This window comes from Lentinus tigrinus (genome assembly GCF_003813185.1).
Source record: "Lentinus tigrinus ALCF2SS1-7 unplaced genomic scaffold L226scaffold_20, whole genome shotgun sequence".
In the NCBI taxonomy this organism is placed as follows: domain Eukaryota; kingdom Fungi; phylum Basidiomycota; class Agaricomycetes; order Polyporales; family Polyporaceae; genus Lentinus; species Lentinus tigrinus.
In genome coordinates this window covers 313,732-331,691 of record NW_027137929.1, presented here as the reverse complement: position 1 = coordinate 331,691, position 17,960 = coordinate 313,732, and the positions used below count along the sequence as shown (strand labels likewise).

General features: G+C 54.2%; 5 protein-coding genes across 5 annotated transcripts in view; 2 read left to right on the top strand and 3 right to left on the bottom strand.

The window, feature by feature from the left end:
* L226DRAFT_524416 (uncharacterized protein) overlaps positions 1-1,385 on the bottom strand; it is a gene marked incomplete at both ends in the record, with an annotated part of 3,323 nt that extends 1,938 nt beyond the window's left edge. Inside the window, 3 exons of the mRNA XM_067678887.1 lie at positions 59-193; positions 246-536; positions 591-1,385. Coding sequence (XP_067533555.1) covers positions 59-193; positions 246-536; positions 591-1,385 — 1,221 coding nt within the window. The remainder of the gene's footprint in view (positions 1-58; positions 194-245; positions 537-590) is intronic.
* Positions 1,386-2,150: 765 nt separating this feature from the next.
* L226DRAFT_524415 (uncharacterized protein) lies at positions 2,151-4,854 on the top strand (the record flags this gene model as incomplete). The annotated part of the gene is made up of 12 exons (XM_067678886.1): positions 2,151-2,243; positions 2,293-2,460; positions 2,545-2,757; positions 2,793-3,198; positions 3,249-3,377; positions 3,433-3,497; positions 3,564-3,647; positions 3,707-4,060; positions 4,115-4,264; positions 4,321-4,506; positions 4,558-4,727; positions 4,779-4,854. 12 exons carry the CDS (start codon positions 2,151-2,153, stop codon positions 4,852-4,854), a joined length of 2,094 nt encoding a protein of 697 aa, XP_067533554.1.
* A 1,940-nt stretch (positions 4,855-6,794) lies between these two features.
* L226DRAFT_524414 (uncharacterized protein) lies at positions 6,795-8,902 on the bottom strand (the record flags this gene model as incomplete). Its single annotated transcript, XM_067678885.1, has 7 exons — positions 6,795-7,558; positions 7,593-7,883; positions 7,939-8,030; positions 8,290-8,319; positions 8,376-8,475; positions 8,690-8,793; positions 8,874-8,902. The coding sequence occupies 7 exons, from the start codon at positions 8,900-8,902 to the stop codon at positions 6,795-6,797; spliced, it is 1,410 nt and encodes a 469-aa protein (XP_067533553.1).
* A 972-nt stretch (positions 8,903-9,874) lies between these two features.
* On the bottom strand, positions 9,875-13,279 carry L226DRAFT_546761 (uncharacterized protein; the record flags this gene model as incomplete). Its single annotated transcript, XM_067682445.1, has 6 exons — positions 9,875-10,192; positions 10,220-10,227; positions 10,285-12,040; positions 12,106-12,396; positions 12,461-13,076; positions 13,194-13,279. 6 exons carry the CDS (start codon positions 13,277-13,279, stop codon positions 9,875-9,877), a joined length of 3,075 nt encoding a protein of 1,024 aa, XP_067533552.1.
* A 316-nt stretch (positions 13,280-13,595) lies between these two features.
* L226DRAFT_572755 (uncharacterized protein) lies at positions 13,596-16,850 on the top strand (the record flags this gene model as incomplete). The annotated part of the gene is made up of 13 exons (XM_067684721.1): positions 13,596-13,698; positions 13,757-13,789; positions 13,836-13,952; positions 14,028-14,410; positions 14,521-14,733; positions 14,785-15,037; positions 15,493-15,548; positions 15,597-15,689; positions 15,740-16,048; positions 16,105-16,254; positions 16,310-16,495; positions 16,553-16,722; positions 16,778-16,850. The coding sequence occupies 13 exons, from the start codon at positions 13,596-13,598 to the stop codon at positions 16,848-16,850; spliced, it is 2,139 nt and encodes a 712-aa protein (XP_067533551.1).
* Between the last annotated feature and the right edge of the window lie 1,110 nt (positions 16,851-17,960).

Below are 17,960 nucleotides of genomic sequence, written 5' to 3'. Positions count from 1 at the left end.
GCGAGGAGGGGAGATATGCGAGTAGAATCTGCCCGCGACGATTGGGCTTGCGGCGGACGTCCTTCGGCAGGTTGCCGATGGTCATGTACACGGGGTACGCAGTCTTCGAGCCGAAGACTGTGAGCTGCGTCTTGTCTGAAGAGATGATGATGGGGATGATTGTTGCGCCAGGCCTGCGCTTCTCGATGGCAGCCTGAAGAAAATTAGCAGACAGACGCAGCTGACATAGAGGCAACAATACGCACCTGAGTGTCCCACCACCATCGTCCGGTATGCATGTCGAAGTAGACGCGGACGGTATGATCGGCATCAGCGTAGTGTCGCTCCGGGGTAAACACAAGAATCCCTGCAAACTCGGGATCCCCGTAGAGGGCACGGACACACGCGATCACATCACGGTAGAAGACCTCGAATGCCTGCCCGGCAACGATGATCTCCCGCCGTATGAAGCGTGGGCGGCCAGACGTCAGGTCAGCGTCGATGATCCTATTGAGCTCACTTGTATTCTTGAAGGACAGCCCAAGCAGTTGCACAAGCTGAGGAATATTGTTAGTACAGGACATGAGGTAACACCCAGCAGTCGGACATACATCGTTGATTTCCAAGAGCTCCGTGACGGCTGTTGAGCCTGGTCCACGCATCTTTGCCCAACGCGCCACCTCCCAGTCGAGCTTCGAGGCGAACGGATAATACAGGTTATCGGCGGACGTCCGGCGTGCGTACTTCTCATAGGCTGACGGCTCGCGGTCTTGGTTTCCAGGCTTGCCAGCGTAATGTCCGGGGAAGGGGACTACGAACGTCTTTGCGCGAAGATGCGCGTGGACACGTTGTTGAGCTTCATGGGAGATGGGACCGTGAAATGCGCCGTCGGTCTCGCCAGGATCGTCTTCAGCCCCGAAAGGGCGTCCGTCCTCCTGCTCGTGACATGGCGCGGGCTCCCATCCTCCCTCCTCTTCAAACCGGTCCGCATCCTCCTCCTCATCGTACACTGACTCGTCCAGATCCTCCCCGCCGTCCGCAGCATCAGCTTCATCAACGTCCATCGCATCGCCATCTCCCTCGGCCTCATCGACGTCCATCGCGTCGCCATCTTGTCTGTCTTGAAACTCGTCGTAGTGGTCCCAGTCTTCTGGACGATAGTGGCCGAAGAAGTCGCCATCGAATTGTGCAGGCTGAGGAGATTTTGAAGGACAGGAAGGGGAAGATTTCGGGGGCAAGGTCGAGTTGGGAGGATCCGAGCCGATGCGAGCCTGCCGGAGGGCCATGCAGGCGGCTCGGGACGTGTAGTCGAGGTGTTGGGGGAGTCCTTTCGGCGTGAACCAGTAGCGGCACCCGGCGCACTGTTCAGTGGCTCGCCGGGTGCGGTGACGAAGCCTGCGGGTCATGTAGAATATAATGTAGACAGCAGAATAGCGCAGAAGCAGTCGAGGTGAAGGACGAACCTGCGAGGATCGCGATCTGAGATCACACCGATCGACCGAGGTGGGTCTGTCCAGGCTATGCTGCTGAGTCAGTAGTCATCGGCCGCTCTCTGTCTGGTGCCTTCGAGCAGCTTTCGAGGCACCATGGTCCTCACCGTTATATATTCTTCAGCTTTACGTCGTTTTGCTCTCTATCCTACCTTGAACACTATTGTGGAACTCATCGTCTTCTTACCTGAATCATCCTCCCCTCATCAATTCATGGGTCGCCGACGAGCTCGAAGCCTCTCCTCCGCCGGAATATCGGATGCTCCAGCAGACCAGGGGCCTAACCCCACCGGCCCTCGACCTACCTTGGAGTCACAGGGACTCGCGGAGGAGCCTGCGGGCTCTGCGCCTACTAGACGTGAGTGCGACACTCATATATGAAGTCGTCGTCATGTCCTGAGATTGAGTAGCGCAGCGCAGTGCGAAGACCAGAGCGCGTGAAGGTCAGTGCTAACCTTTTCGCGTATTCATGTATGAGGCTCACCGACGATCTGCATTGCACTCGCAGCCTGGCAGGCTCTCATGCCACGCTCACGCTCCCATTCCCGAGGCAGGCCAGACAAACATCAGAAGAAGAGATACGGTACGAACACTGTTCTATATTGTTCGCGAAAACAAAGTGCTAATCTATCAACAGAGTCAGACAAGAGCAAGGGGCACAGAGGGCAAGCGACTCACGACATGGATGCATACGTCGCCCCCGACATCAATACAGACACCGACGACGACGACGTGCCCCTCGCAATCATTGTCAAGAAGAACTTGGAAGCTAAGGTATGTACATACATTATCTAGATCGAAACCCACATGAACATCGTCGCAGGAGCTGCGCGAGCACACGAACCCCATACCCTCCAGTGACGACTCCAGCTCCGACTCCGATGGCCTGTCGTCGTCCGCAGAGTCTGAGGATATAGAGAAGTCAGAGGTCAGCGGGCTCGAGGAGGTCGAAAAGGATCCACGTGCCATTAAGGCATTGTTTGACGCAGAGGTAAGCTTCTATTTCGCACATTCCCATCTCTCCACCACCACCTCACTTTTTGCATCCCCTCTCCCGCTGCAACTCCGTCCTCAGGCTGCTACCTGGGCTGATAGCCATGACGTCCTGGATACTGCACACACCGACAACTCGCATCGCCGCTCACGCTCCTCCGACCTTGGCCATCACCACCCAGCGTCAAGCTCCTCCCGCTCGCCTTCGCTCGTTACTACCCGGGGCAAGAAACGTCCCCAACCATTGGAGTCGAGTGACACGGAGGATGGCGACGTCACACCTGCGGAACCTAAGGTACGCCATCCATTTGATCACTCAATCGCTCACAGATGACCGTTGCTCAGCCAGCTCATGGGATGCAAGTCCCGAGGGCCACGAAGAGGCCTGCGCCACGACCGACCACTGAACAGAAGAAGAAAGTCCGCATGGAGCAGGCTCTCCCGAAACGCATGGCCGACGGCGGTGAGTACCCGGATACTGAGTACGCGAAGACTATGCGGGCCAAGTCGCACATTCCGAACGACGCTGCCCAACTCGTGAATGTCGTACCCAGCGAGGTTGGGCTTGCGTTCGCCGATGACGGCCGACCCGAACACCTTGTCGAAGATGGACCAGTCCGTGGGCAGCTCGATCACGAACTCGTAGTCCGGGAGGGAGACGTTAGACAGCGCAAACACGTGCAGCTGCCCATGGAATTGCGCCTACGACACTCAAGCAAGGGTCCTCAGCGGCTGGGTGGGTACTCGCGCGTTTCCTCGCATGTGCAGACCTGACATCGATTCCAGCTTCCCCAGCACCATCTCGCTGCTTCTCGCAGCACGTCCCTGACCGCGCCCGCGTCACACGCGCGCACCAGAACACACGTCGCGCAAATGAGGGCCTCCCTATCCCGGAAGGAACACAGGCTGTCGCCGGTAAGTGACCTCTCTACAGTTGTTGTCGACTTGACTCAACGATGCCGTCCTCAAGGCCCTTCACGCCATATACAATCTGGCTCTGGCTCTGGCTCGGGCAAGCGCAGGAAGTCTTGCGAGGTAACTAACTTCCATCACTTCAGCTCTGGACGTCGCTGATAGTGCGCGCTGTGTCTCGTCTTACAGGATATCCATTGGGCTGAAGACTCCGGACACGATCACGCTCAGAAGCGCGCCCGAAAGCAACTGACTCAGACTCATTATACAAAGGTCAGTACTCTTTTTTTCTCTGGCTCAGTGACGCGTAATCTGACACTTCCGACTGCCAGCACGGCCGCAATGATCCTGCGCTCGACTCAAGCTCGAGCTCGGCCTCCGAGGACTCCAACCTAAGCTCTGACTCGCGCTCCCCGGACAACGACTCTATCGAGCTCGTAATGCGCAAACATGGCGGCCGCCTCCGGCTGAAGGCACAACATCCTCGAGTCAAGCTCGTCGCGAAGGAGGCGATTCAGGAGACGCTCACGAACATTTGTGTCATAAACGCATACCCTGAAGGCCCCGACAAGAACGACATCTTCGCGCGGGACTCCCTTATTCGAAGTGCAAAGGCCCTGCATGATACAGAAATTGCGCAACGCTGCAAGCACGACGAGCTATATTGGAGGAAGCTTGGAACAATCGTGAGCGTTCCCTCTGACAGGTGTTGCATCTACTTACGCGCGTTCTGCTCATAGCCGCTCCAGCGCATCTCGAACTTCCGTGGCAGTATCAAGAAAGCTACGGACGCGCTCGTCCGGCGCACATACAATCTCAAGCAGGGAGATGCGATGAAGGTGCTATGGTTGGAGGAAGGGCTGCGTTATGTGTATCCACACGACTATCAGGTACGTGCGCTCGCTCACTGACCACGCGTACGGGTTGACTTAAACCATTCATGCAGAAGAAGACCATCGTCGATACGGATGCGTATAGCACGCACATATTCGTCGAGGCGCTCACGGATGCGTTATTTGCGTCGCCTCGAAGTCATGGCTACAGGATTGTGTCCAGATTTGCGTCGTCTCTAGCCGACAAAGCGGACGAGAAGGAGATTCCGGCGGCCATGCTGGCGCTGGTCGCGACTGCGGTATGTTTCTTCGCGCATCTATCTCATATTGCTAACAGCTGGTCACATCAGCTATACGCTTCAATCGACGACTACCGTGGCTTTCACCGAGAGCCATGCGACTTCAAGAGCAATATTTTCCTCGACATCTACCGTCAGAACATCATGACGCTCTCTCAGTACAAACACGATCGTCCCATCAAGTTTCACCGGCTCATGCACAGTCTCTTCCGGGCAGTGTGGTACGTCGTCAGTGAGGTCTTTGTGCGACTTTTCATTTTAACGCTTTCAAGTTCCTCCCCCGGGGGCGGCTTCGTTCATATACCGGCAAAGTCGTTCTTGAACACGAAGGACATGGTGGATGAGTAGGTTCTCATCTCGTCGCTCTGTACTAATAGTCTCTTCCCCCTCCCCTCAGTCTCTTCGCCACCGGACTGTATGCCATGCCGGCATCAATTCGGTAGGCCCCCCCATGCTGTCATATTTTACTCATCGTCTAGTGCGTTTCATCTCCGCCCCACCTGTCCCCGGTCCTCACGCCAACCCGTCCACCGGTGGGTCTCTTTCATCTCCTACTTACCGCTTGGAGTTGCGATGTATGTTAGCGTTTACTCTATTAATGGTATATTGTGTCCCTCGCTCGCGCATATAGTCCGTGTATAGTGCACTAATAGTACGAATAATCTGGACGATATGAGGGCGATATATGACTAATTACACGACTAATCGACGCTAATAGACGATTATAAGAGCTTTATTATACTTGAATTGAAGTCCGCGCTGCGTTACAATGTCTTCCTTTAGGACTATAATGTCTGTCTATTGCACTCTTCCTCTCCGTTGGCATACCACCATCCTAAATGTTACTCATCTGCTGATAGATGCCAATTTGCTGCTATTAGCGCAAATTGGCTCGGGAGGTTTTTGCTGATGTCATGTGAGCCTCTCAAGAAGTCTACAGAGTTCATGTCTTTGGAAGAGACTGAGCTGTGGCTGATACCCCTCCTCAACGGTGAGTACATCTGATCACTCATCATACATGTCCTAGACACTCATCCACTATTGATCATCTTAGTTAAGAGCGTCAGCGACGTCGAGCGAGAAGGATCGTACCGCGATTCACGGGTGATGGATGCTTTTCTAGGACGCCACCAGAAACGCAAAGCCATGCTTTCCGCCTGGGCTGAAAGGATGTTCGCCAGTCATCCCAGCTTTCGCAATGTCAATCCCGATGTGCTGCCAAACAAGGCGCATCTCGGGGATCTGTTGGCGTACCACGCAGGGAAGGACGAAGCACGTTGTTCCCTGGATGCGCTCCTGGCTTTGGAACATCCAGAAGACACAGACGAAGGCCTCGAGCTCATGGAGTCGCTTATCCATTGGGTCAAAGATTACATGCGGCGCGGACCGGCTACGGCTGCCATGCAGGTGTGTCGAAAGGTCGGAACGGTGTGGTGGTGGATCGGCTTCGGCCGGGAGGAAGTAGATGAATTTATGTCCCTCGGAAGGAAGAAGATCTTCTCAATCTTGGAAAACCCAGACGCTTTGTTCGCATGTGGGGAATGCTCTGGGGATGAGGAACTTTATCGTCCACACCCGTGGAAGGAGGTTCATGTCCACTTTCGCAAAGCACACCCCGACGTGCCTGGTCTTGAAGAGACACCCCCTAGTGCGTCGTGCCAGATGATCAACACTCGCATTCGCCTATGGTCTCGCGCAACCCTCGGACGAGACATTGTCACTCACGTTGGCCTCGGGAAGGACGCGACGATCACCTCGTTGAACAAGCTTGTTGCATCTGGACGACTTACCTGCACATGTGGCACTCTGGAGGCGCCAACAGATTCTTCACTGGATTGGGCTGCATTCGTGAGTACCCGAGATATGCTCTACTTTCACGAACACGTCTCAACTTTCGTAACAGGTTTTTCATGTTTGTCGCCATCTTCATTGGCGTACGTTGATTAAATTGCTTCCCGAGACACCCGTTTCGGGCTCCTCCAGCCGACCCGCGACATGCGAACCTTCCTCGGAAATGCAGTCAGGCGTCGTCGTCACAGTTACAGGAGAACCAAGCAACGACGCCGGGTGTGCAAATTAGCCGCAGGTAACCAGAGTCTGGGTATATGAGTTGGGTATTGCATGTCATAAGTCTCCTACATGTCCGATATCGTAAAGCACTTGTAATACTACCCGGTTTTCGCCTTCAACTCCCGCCACTGAGTGATGAACATCACCGCGCCAATGCCCACATACGCAACCTGCAGCCCGACGTAGTTCAACATCCCAACCTTGACTCCCGCCCCTCCCTAGACAGCGCCGGTAACGCGACCCGTGTAGTTGCTCCACTGAATGAACAGGCTGATGCGCCCGTTCCACTCGCCCGGGAGCTGCTTCCAGAGCAAGCTGAGCATCACCGTGCTCGCGACGTTGAATCCCAATGCGACGAGGAACCACGCGATAAACAGACTCCCGTAGTTGACCTTCTCCGTGTCCAGGATCGCAATCGCGATGAGCAGTCCGGAGAGTCCGATCGACGTCCCCATCGCGAGCGTGTGCCTGTCTTGTACGCGCCGCGCGAAGTGCAGGTTGAGGAGGAGGAACGGCATCGCGCAGGCGCCTCCGAGCGCAATCATGTTCCCAGCGGCAAATGGACTGAAGTGGAACGGATTCGCGGGCGCATCGGAGCCGGTGAAGACCGGGATGTTCGACTCCCATGCGCCGAGGATGAAGAAGCACGTCATGGCGAACCAGCACATCGTAGCCGCGACGCCCCACTGCCCCGGAGTCATCTTGAGACGCGGGGGAGGGGGCGCTGGGACGTCTGATGCTTCGGTCTCGGTGACGCGGAGCGAAGCCGCGCTGTCGTCCGGCTTCTTTTCGACACCAGACGCGCCGAGCGAAGACGAGGCGGGGATAGAACGGAGAGGAATAGCCGTTGGAGCGGCTGCGAGAGGTACGTCTTCGAAGAAGACGGCGACAGCCACCCAGAAGACAGCCCACAACGCGGCCATGATCCAGGCAGGACCTGGTGTAGCCGTTGAAGACGCTGTTGTTGAAGCCGATCTTGTATCTGCGGGGGACACATGTTTAGCCACACGACACACTAGATATATTATAGACATACAAGAGGCCGCCCACGAAAGGGCCGAGACTGAACCCGATGCCTTGTCCCAAGACTTGCCAGCCTGCGAGCGTCGTCCTTCGACGGATGCCGACTATCCAGGGGTCCGAACAGTGTCGTTTGATGTACATCCAGAGGGTGAATCCAAACCCATTAACCATACGGCCCATGAGGATGAGATACAACCAATTCGCCCGATATGCGGCGAGGCCATATAGCACGTTCCCGAGGACCATCGACGCGCACGCGAAGTGCAGCGGGCGCCAGTATACGCCTAAGACCGGGATAATCAGATTAAGGGCTAGAGGATCTGGACGTGCAAACGTTACCTTGGTCAAAATGCATCATTGGAATGAGCGTCAGGCCTGATACTGTGGTCGGTATACCGATGACGAGACCGAGGTGTTGCGCATAGTACGATCTTCATCGTATCGTCAAAAATATCTTCTGTCCGTTGTAGACACTGCGGGAAGTCTATCTGTTAGTTGTCGAGCTCAAAATCGTGGATAATGTGCGTCACGCAGAGGCGAGAGGCGGGGGAGAACAATGAACATGTACATAGTCATACGTGATTGTTTCCAAATCGAGCTGCGTTCCCACAGTGCACGTGTTCACCTGAGGTGAATATTGGGCGCCTGCCCGACCATGTTTGAACCCCATTCCTGCCTCCTACCACTCACCGCCCACCACCCACTCCGCTGACTCTGGTTCTGTGGAAATAGTTATACATTCAACCTCTTGTACTACGCATTTCTCTTCATTCTACACTTGCAGCTCGTCGCGGGTGGTCCAAGTCTTGGTAAAGGACTTTAACCACCACCACGTCCAACTCGATAACTCGTACCACCATGGAATGGGCCCCTCCGCTAGATATAGTACAGGTGAAGGATAGGATAAAACGGTACGCTCTCATGCTCTTTACCTCTTCAAGCTCAGCTCGTTGACCGCCGGTTCCAGTTATCTCGAAGACTATTGTGCGGATCGCAGCGGCCAATGTGGTGGGACTGAACAAGTCGAGCAGAGTGAGTCCTCATCAAGCGTCGGAGCTATCCCCATTGATACTGGAGCTGTGTGACTCACAGGTCTTGCACCCATTCGCTTCAGGCCTGTCCCTAGCGACCTCTGCCGCTGGTGTTTCCAAAAGGACGGCACTGAGAAACCCTCTGTCCGGGTTGTCTGCTCCTCTTGCGTTGGTACATACAGAAATACGGATATTCAGAATCTTCCCATCGAACTGTATTCTGAGGTACGGATCTTCTCTTACTTTGACAGCAGACCGTTACAAAGTCTCATTTTGCGCTAGATCGCTCGCCATGCCCAACCCATAGACTTGCTGAACCTGTCGCGCGTATCCAAGCTCCTGCGTTCAATCCTTATGTCCAAAGAGAACCGACAGGTCTGGAGGACCTCTCTACTCGCCATTCCTCTTCTACCGCCTTGTCCGAAGGACATGAGCGAGCCACGCTATACAGCCCTGTTATTCGATCAGTTTTGTTGGGTAAGTCGACCACGACCGTCATTTCGGATCTGTTTCACCAGTCACACAGGCATGCGGAAGTCGCGATGGCGATTCGGTTGATTACTTCTTGCGGTTGAGGTTATGCAGCTGGTGCTTTTACGAGAAGTACGCCCTTCACTTTTCATGTTGATCAGTCCGAGGTTTGGTTGACCCGAGTAGTGTGGTTTCAGGCGCTAAAGTCGAGATCCTCCGGGACTTACACTACACAGTTCGTGATGTAGTCACTCTGTCCCTTCCGTGTCAGATGCAGCGGGGTGAGTTGAAGTATCAAATCAAAACCATTTTCCCGGAAACCTATTAATCCATCGCATTGATGCAGAGACGTTCTACCCCCATGATAATACGGACGTCAGCCCACTTTCGCACATACTGGAGGACCGGTTCTTCAAACCAGAGCTTCACGCTATGGTCGAGAAGCTATCGTCACCCACTATTTCTTCCGACTGTTTAGAGACATTCCTGTTGAATCAGGCGAAGTATATTCGCCAGAGACATGTCGTATGTCCTTGTTCTCTATTCATCAGGAAAATCTGCCAGGGCTCATTAGAGCTATGTGGAGGAGAATAGTAGTAAGTTGCAGGGAGCCGGCCTAATCCGGACGATTTAGAGCTTATTAGTTCTATGTTGAAACTATGTTATACTAGCCTATCAGTGAACATTTCAATGTCTTCTACTCAATTTATTGCCCAACTACTGCTGAAATATTCATGACTAGTAGTACAAATATATGACTATATTGAGTATAACTAGAATAGTGTCATATACATATGCATATCGCTGAATGGACTAACCCAAAAGTCTTCGCATTTGTCCAAAACCGTACTGCTAGTCCAACTCCTATCAATCGGCCCATGGCTCACAGGATACAAGTGACAACTGCGGCGGATATGTCGCACTTCCACCACACTTGCACGAAGACATCCATTCCCATCACGAGATCGTGATATACGGTACATTCCGTGAACGGGATCGGGCTGTGTGAATGCAGTATACCACTCAATATAGGCAAGGTGGCCGGGAGGGACGGAGTCGGGGAAATACTGCTGGCATGCATCGGGAGGGAGCTGAAAGATGAGTCGTAGACGTCCAACACGATAGCCTTCAAGTCGAGCAGTGGTTAGTGATTGATAGAGGGATGCAGCAACATGAGACGTACCTGCAATCCCACTCATCCCTCCAGACCCATCGTTCACAAGAACCGTGTCGAAGCGGCCTGGAACCGGTCGCCCATACTTGTCAGACCGCGCTGGACGGACATGTGCAACATCCTGAACAGATTCCATGATCCCGAGCTCCTGTGCATCGTCGAGTACGAACTTGATCTTGTGCCAAATCCATAGCTTGTCCCAGCGGTACGTGATCTTGTTCGATTCGAGCTCGATCTCCGGTTGAGTGAGTAGAGGATCGCGGTAAGAGACAATGAAGCGTGCAAGGGCGTCACGGATCCATGGAGCACTGTAGGAGCTTGCAATGCGGTTGAAGCGAACTCCTTTGATGCTCGGGTGCTTTGTGAGGTGGATACGGGTGTGTGTCGAGAGTGCGCGTGATGGGAGAAGGGATTGCAGTGGTCGAGGAGCCAGAAGCAAGCCTGAGGCAGGCCCGATAGCAAGAGGTTGATGTACCATATGCAGTTGCGCATCCTCGCGAGTCGCGATTTGCTCAAGACGCCACTTGATGAAAGCGTCATGCCGCAGGATCTTCTCCCGACGCTCGAGCCAGACCGTCATCTGTGGGAGTTCATCTTTGCAGTTAGTAGCACGGTAGGCATCCTTCGCGAAATCTATGTGCAGTCGCTCGGTATACTGGGTGTCGCAGTTGTCTGTGGTGCCAAACAGCTTGATGGAGTCTCCGTAGTGGTCGAGGGAGTGAAGCTTTGGTATCTTCCAATTTGTGCGGATGCCGAGGTCGACAAAGACGGATTTATGTTGATGGAAGCGTTCAAGAGCCGCGCGAAGCTCTCTGAGTGTGTCCGAAGTGTGCGCAGGGTACTGTGCGAGGTAGAGGAAGTCTAGCAAGGCGTGGACAGCGCGCACAAGACGGACTGGTGACATTCCATCCCGCAGCGGCAGACCAACGATGAGCGCGAGGAGAAACTTGCAGATGTCACTGTGTTCCTTCCCGGTAACGCGCTGGAGTGTCGTAATCCCCTTCATGAACAAGCGGACGTGCTGGTTGGGGGGAAGTCTCCGACAGCGTGCATCCAGCTCTTCGGCGCCGTAAGCTTCTGTCAGCCAGGCAATGAGGTGCTTGATGATTCCCTGGTAGAGTTGGTGGAGGATGTCGGGTGTGATCGAGCGAAAGATGTTGACGAAGGGAAGCTGGACCCAGAATGGGTGTCGGACAGGCTTGATCCCGGCTTCACGACAGGCCCGAGAGAAAGCCGCGGATGAGCCCCCGACTTGTGTGACCGCGTGAAGAATCCTCTTGAGGTCCCGTAATGGTCGTCGATCCTCAGTGGACTTGCCAACATCATTGCGCGGGATGTCGCACTTTGGACATGTCCCGGTCTTGCAGCAGGTGACGAGTAGTTGCTCCGGGTAGTCACCGATGTACATGGCAAAAATGGGATGACCGCGACGAACGACACCGTCGCCACTCGCTATCTTGATGCCTTGAATGCCGGCTTGAACGAGCGGCTTCAGGATGGTGCTGAGGCACTTGTGGAACACATTTGCGAGGACGCGGCGCCGTGCGGCTTTGTTGGTGATGTGCTCAAGACGAGAGGAGGGGAGATATGCGAGGAGAATTTGACCGCGATGCGACGGCTTGCGACGCACGTCCTTCGGGAGGTTACCAATCGTGAGGTAGACTGGGTAAGCCGTTCTGCTCCCGAAGACAGTGAGCTGGGTTTTGTCGGACGAGATGATGATCGGAATGAGTGTTGCGCCGGGCTTGATCTTCTCGAGGGCCTTCTGCGTGACCATAGATATTTAGTTGCCGACAAGAGGTTAGTACATAGTATGACTCGGATACGCACCTGTGTATCCCACCACCACCTCCCAGTATGCATGTCGAAATAAACACGTGTCTTGCACTCCTTGTCGGTGTAGTGTCGCTCTGGCGTGAAGACAAGGATTCCCGAAAATTCTGGATCGCCGTACAGGGCACGTATGCATTGAATTACGTCCCGGTAGAAAACCTCGAAGGCTTCTCCGGCGACGATGATCTCCCGGCGAATGAAGCGAGGACGGGCAGAGGTGAGCTGCTCGTCGATTATTTTGTTGAGCTCGTTCGTGTTCTTGTAAGAGAGGCCGAGTAATGTTACGATCTGTTCAAAAGAGTGAAGAGGTTAGTTCAATATCAGGATGCAGTGTACACCCAACGGTACATACATCCTTGATTTGCAGGAGTTCGCTAACCGCTGTCGAGCCAGGACCACGCATCTTCGCCCATCTGGCTATCTCCCAGTCGATGCGCGAGAGGAACGGGGCGTAGGGGTTATCTTTGTGGTCACCGCCGAGGGCGGATTGAAACCTTTCGTATTCAGTATCTTCGTGGTCGTCGTCAATGGGGGCACCCGCTTGTACGCTAGGAAATGGGACTGTGAACGTCTTCGCGTGGAGGTGGGTGTGGGTGCGCTTGTATGCCTCGCGGACTGCATCGTCTCCGTGGATCTCCTCCTCGATCTCCGTCGTATTGCGCTCGTGTTGCGAAGGAATATCAGCACGGGGAGCAGGCTCCCAGTCGCCCTCCTCTGCGTGACGCTCCGCTTCTTCAGCCAAAAGGAAGTCGTCTTCGACTTCGTCCTCATCACTGCTCGACCCATCCTCCCCGTCTCCCTCCGCTCCCGCCTCTCCCTCCGCACCGTAGTCTTCATCGTCTCCATCTTCTCCTTCGGGAGGTCCGTTGTATTCGTCGTAGTCATCAAAACAATTGCCGTCGTATTCGCCGAAGTAGTCGCCAGCAAAGTCCTGTGCAACTTCAGGCTCGGTGTCTTCATCGTCCGCGCTGCCAGGGGCTGGAGTTTTGCTGTCATGGGTCCGTGCAGAAGGAGAGGGCGTTCGCGGCGGCTCGTCATCGCTGTCGGAATGCCATCTGTCCAGGTCTTCACGTAGCTTGACGCACCGCGAGTCGATTGTCCGGTCGAGATGGGACCGGAACCGGGTGACAAGAAACGGCTTCTTGCAGCCGTCGCAGACAATCGTCGCCATTGTTAGTTAGAGAGACGTAGAATGAATTTAGTAGAGGACCGTAGTATACACAAAACAAAGCCTGAGCGGACGTTTGCGAGCAGCAGAGAGGACTCGGAGATTCGGGCTCAAAAGTGGGTGCGATCCGATCGCAGGTCCACTTGCGTGACTCTGGCCCTGTTCCGAGCCGCCTTAGCCCGACTTGTCACTTGACTGTGGAACTTCGCAACTCACCAGGACCTCCTCCCGGCCGTTCTTTCTATTTCTCATTCATACTATTCTACTCAAGTTCTCTTTACCTAATAGTCACGCTCGACATTCTACCTGCATATCCACGATGGTGAAAAGGAAGGACCTCAACACGAGAGGTTCGGAAAATGACGTGGCCGACTCACCTCTCCAGGGTGACGAGGTCGAGGACGAATCTCAGCCCCGTCGCCGTAAGTACCTGCTCCCTCGAAGTCTCGCACATGGCAGGAGTACTTACACATATACCAGCAAACCGGGCTGCCAAAGCCAACGCGAGCAAAGGTAAGAATATTTGTGCAACCTTAGAGGCGTAACTCACTATTTGCAGCATGGAGCGGGCTGAAGCCGCGCTCAGCCAAGAGGCAAGCCGACGAGGAAGACCTTGAGCATTCGGAGGACGACATTTCCGGACCTCGCAGCGTCAAGAAGGCCCCTGCAAAGCGATGTGAGTGTCTCCTATGGTCTTGCTTGCGACGTACTGCTTAGTCTGAATCCAATCCCCATCGCTGCAATCTATCAGCGAAAGCCAGTACACTTCCGAGTCGTTCACAACCTCCGACGCCGATGGCCGCGATGTACAGTGCACCTGACATCGACCTGGACACTGACGAGGAGCGCTCCGACTCCGACGGTGAGCCCAAGAAGAAGAAGAAAGGTAAGAAGGGGCGGGAAGCGTCAACGAACAAGACACCTCGGAAGGACATGGAACGAGACTCGCCTAAGTCTGCACCCCGAGCGTCGTCGAAAGGATCTAAGCCCAGCAACAAGTCGGACTCCTCAGCAAGTAGCGACAACGAATCTCAGCAAGATGGCGACGTTGACGAAGAGGAGAGCTCAGGGAAGAGCGATCTCGAGGAGTTGGAAAAGGACGGCGAGGCGCTGGACCGTGTATTCCGGGATGAGGTACGTCCATACTTGTGCACACTCTCACACGCCCGTATACCTTTCCGCTATCTACCACTGCTATGCCTCATCAAACCCATCCTGGCTTACCCTTCCACACTTCGTGCTAGTCTCCTGCTTGGGCCGATGAACTTGACCGTAACACTGGGCAAGACGCCGTCGCTCCTTCTCCGTACCCCGCTCCCTCTACGTCCGACGACACCGACGATGACTCAGCACGTACTAAGCACTCCAAGCCTGAGCCCGAGAAGATCTCCAAGCCCAAGAAGCGAGCCAAGGTGCTACCCTCGAGCGACGAGTCCGAGAAGTCTGATGGGCCGGCGGTGCGTTGAAATGAGATACTATCTCATAGCAGATCACTCATATTATTACAGCCGCCGCCTCCGAAGAAGCACAAACATGTCCGTCACGTTGAGAACGCTCAAGCCAGCCACGACGCGCGACAGCCCAAGTCCAACGCCGACAAGGGACAACGTAGCACCAGCGCCACGTCGGATGGCAAGTCCCGCAGCCTGGCACCCGGCTCGCGATCTGGAGGCCAGAGTGGGAGCGCGAAGAGTAAAGCCGTCGCGCGCGAGACGGTGCGAGCCGAGAAGGGAAAGGCGAAAGGGGAGCACAACATGAAAGGTATGTCCCCACGCCTCTTCTCTCCTCGTCCCATTCCCCATCCATGTCACTTTCTTGCACGGCACGATCTCCTACAAATCCATGACCTGCGCGTCCGTCTCGTTTCTTCTTACCACCAACCTCTCTTTCCTCTGGGTGTCGCGGACACCAACCGCTGGTCCGGGTGGCAGGGAAGGCTTCAGCAGTCTACCTGGCTTCGGACTCGACCCCCCAACATCTCCATCCTAGTCCAGCCTCTACCGGCATCTCAACCACAACGCCGCGAGCATATCCGGACTGTGTGGGAGAGCTTCCGTGAGCGCCTTGGATTGGACCGCAACTCCTCCGACACGAACGAGGATACGCTTCCGAGCGAAGCAACATGCACCCCGGCGAGATCATGCTCGCAGAGATGGCCCGAGCATCGCTCTTCTCATCTCATCCATATCACCTCGCTCATTCACATGGATCCCAAGGAGCAAACTCGGGCTCGCAATCGCACGTCAAGCGCAAGCGTACCAAGATCAATGAGGTATGCTTTCCGTATTCTACGCTTCCTTCGCTGACCATTATACCACAGAATGTTGAATGGGCTGATGGGTCCGACGCGGACGAGAACGCCGACAACCACAGCCCCACCAAACGTTCACGCACCCGGGAGGCAGCAGACGAGGTACGTTATTCGTGATCTGTCAATCTAAACTACTCACAGTGGAATCGCAGGACTCGGCGATGTCCAGCATGAACAGCAACTCCGACGGCGACGACTCTGGCATCGACATTGTACCTGCGTCGAAGGGCCATCTCAAGCTCACCGACCAGCACCATCGTGTCAGAAGGCTTGTCCAAGCAGCTATTCATGAGGTCCTCATTATCGTCTGCACGCAGAATGCGTTTCCGGAGGGGACTGGCGACTCAGTCAATTACGCTCGGCGTGCGCTGATAAATGCAGCGAAGAGTGTCAACGACAAGGACGTGCTACGTCGTCTCAAATCTGATGATAAACCATACTGGCAGAAGCTCGCCTCCATGGTACGCCCCGGTGATATCACTCTGGGACAACTTTCTGACCTTGAACGCGGTGACAGGTTACGCAACGTCTCTCCAACCTTCGTGGCGAAATCAAGAAGAAGACGAACTCCAATCCATCATCGTTGTATGGCCTCAAGAAGGGTGACGCTACACACGTTGCGTGGCTACTGGAGGGATTGCGTTACATCTATCCAAATGACTACACGGTACGTTCGCACATGTCTTGTGCCATGTTCCACTGACCTTTGACCTGTTTCATAGCATGACAAAGTGGATGGCTCGCAGCCCTTCGCAGCTCCGATCTTTGAGGAGGTCCTCACCTCGGTCTTCTTTCGCTCTCCCCGCAGCCTTGGGTATCGACTTGTTCCGTACTTCACGTCGTCGCTGCCCGACAAGCCAGATGAGAAGGAGATCCCTGCTGCTCTTCTCGCACTTGTTTCAACAGCGGTAACTGTCTGTTCCCTCACCAATGCGTCGGCGTGACTGACTATCTGACCTTGACAGCTCTATGCGTCAATTGACGACTATCGTCAGCTTCCGTTCACTAGCAAGAACTTCACCGTCAATGCAAACCTGGAGGCTTATCAGCGCAACGTTCAAGAACTCGCCAACCTCAAAGCCAGAAAAGTGACGGCCTATCACCGGCTCATGCACGGGTTTTATGTTCAAATCTGGTATGTTTTGCTTCTGTCGTCCTCGCTTGCTCTCATTCTGTATCTGTCACACTAGTGGTGGTCGCTTGGCTGGGGTGCAGCGTCAAGGACATACCAGCTTCCTGAACACGGACAACATGGCTGATTAACTATACTGATACCATTCCGCTCTTTCCCTGTCTCCTTCTTCTCCCGCTGTCTACCTTAGGTCGCATTTTAATCCTTCTATTCTCTACAACCCCGATTATTACCCTCATTTGCCAGTACTATGCACGTCTACTCTACTCAATCAATGTCATTAATGCTGTCCTACTTGCCATATGTGTGCGCAAATTGTGTGATCGCCAGTCTAATAAGAGAAAATGTACTTCCATTTGAACACTATCTGGGTGCTACTATAGAGCTATGTAGTCGCTATATAGTCTCTTATGAGCGACTTTAGAAAGGGGGGCAGGAGAATTAGAAACTATATGGTACTGAGCTGTGTTCAGCAATGAATATTGCGATTTATTTCTCAATAGTTCTAATCTGCCCAGGCAGGTTTTCCTGATGTTCTCAGATCCATACGTTGACCACCTGTAGGATGCCGTTGAGCTGTACAAATGGGAGGCCCTGATTATCAAGTTCAATGAAACATTCAACGGGCTTCGTCTCGCAAGGGGTTATACCTGGTATGAGCTACATGTTGTCACCGCCGAAGTCGAGAAACTCATATGCCTTGTAGGTCGCCACATCGTGACGTGGATGGTTCACCCCGGCCTTTAGAACCATGTCCAGAACCTGTATCTATGGCTGTGACTGAGCAATGGCGCACGACCCTCCTAAATGGTGAGTATGTCTGTTCATTCGTCATACACCTGAGCTCATCCACCATCAATTGCTGTAGCAAAGAACGCTCACGACATAGAGCGCGAAGGCTCCTACCGCAATTTGCGAGTGAAGAATGCTCGTCAAGTACGCCTCAATAAACGCAAAGTTCAGCTTTCAGACTGGGCTGTGAAGATGTTGGCTAGTCATCCTCTATTCCGTGGACACGACCCCGATTCATTGCCGACACCAGCACATATCGGCGAGATGTTGAAACGCCATGCGAAGAAGGACGATGCACGTTGTTCCCTTGATGGGATTCTCACATTGGAGCATCCAGAAGACTCAGAAGAGGCTTCAAAGCTCCTGGACTCTCTGGATGGCCATGTGTACAACTACTTCTTCAGAAGTCGAGCTACAGCCGCTTTGCAGGTGGTTCAACGCACTGGGGA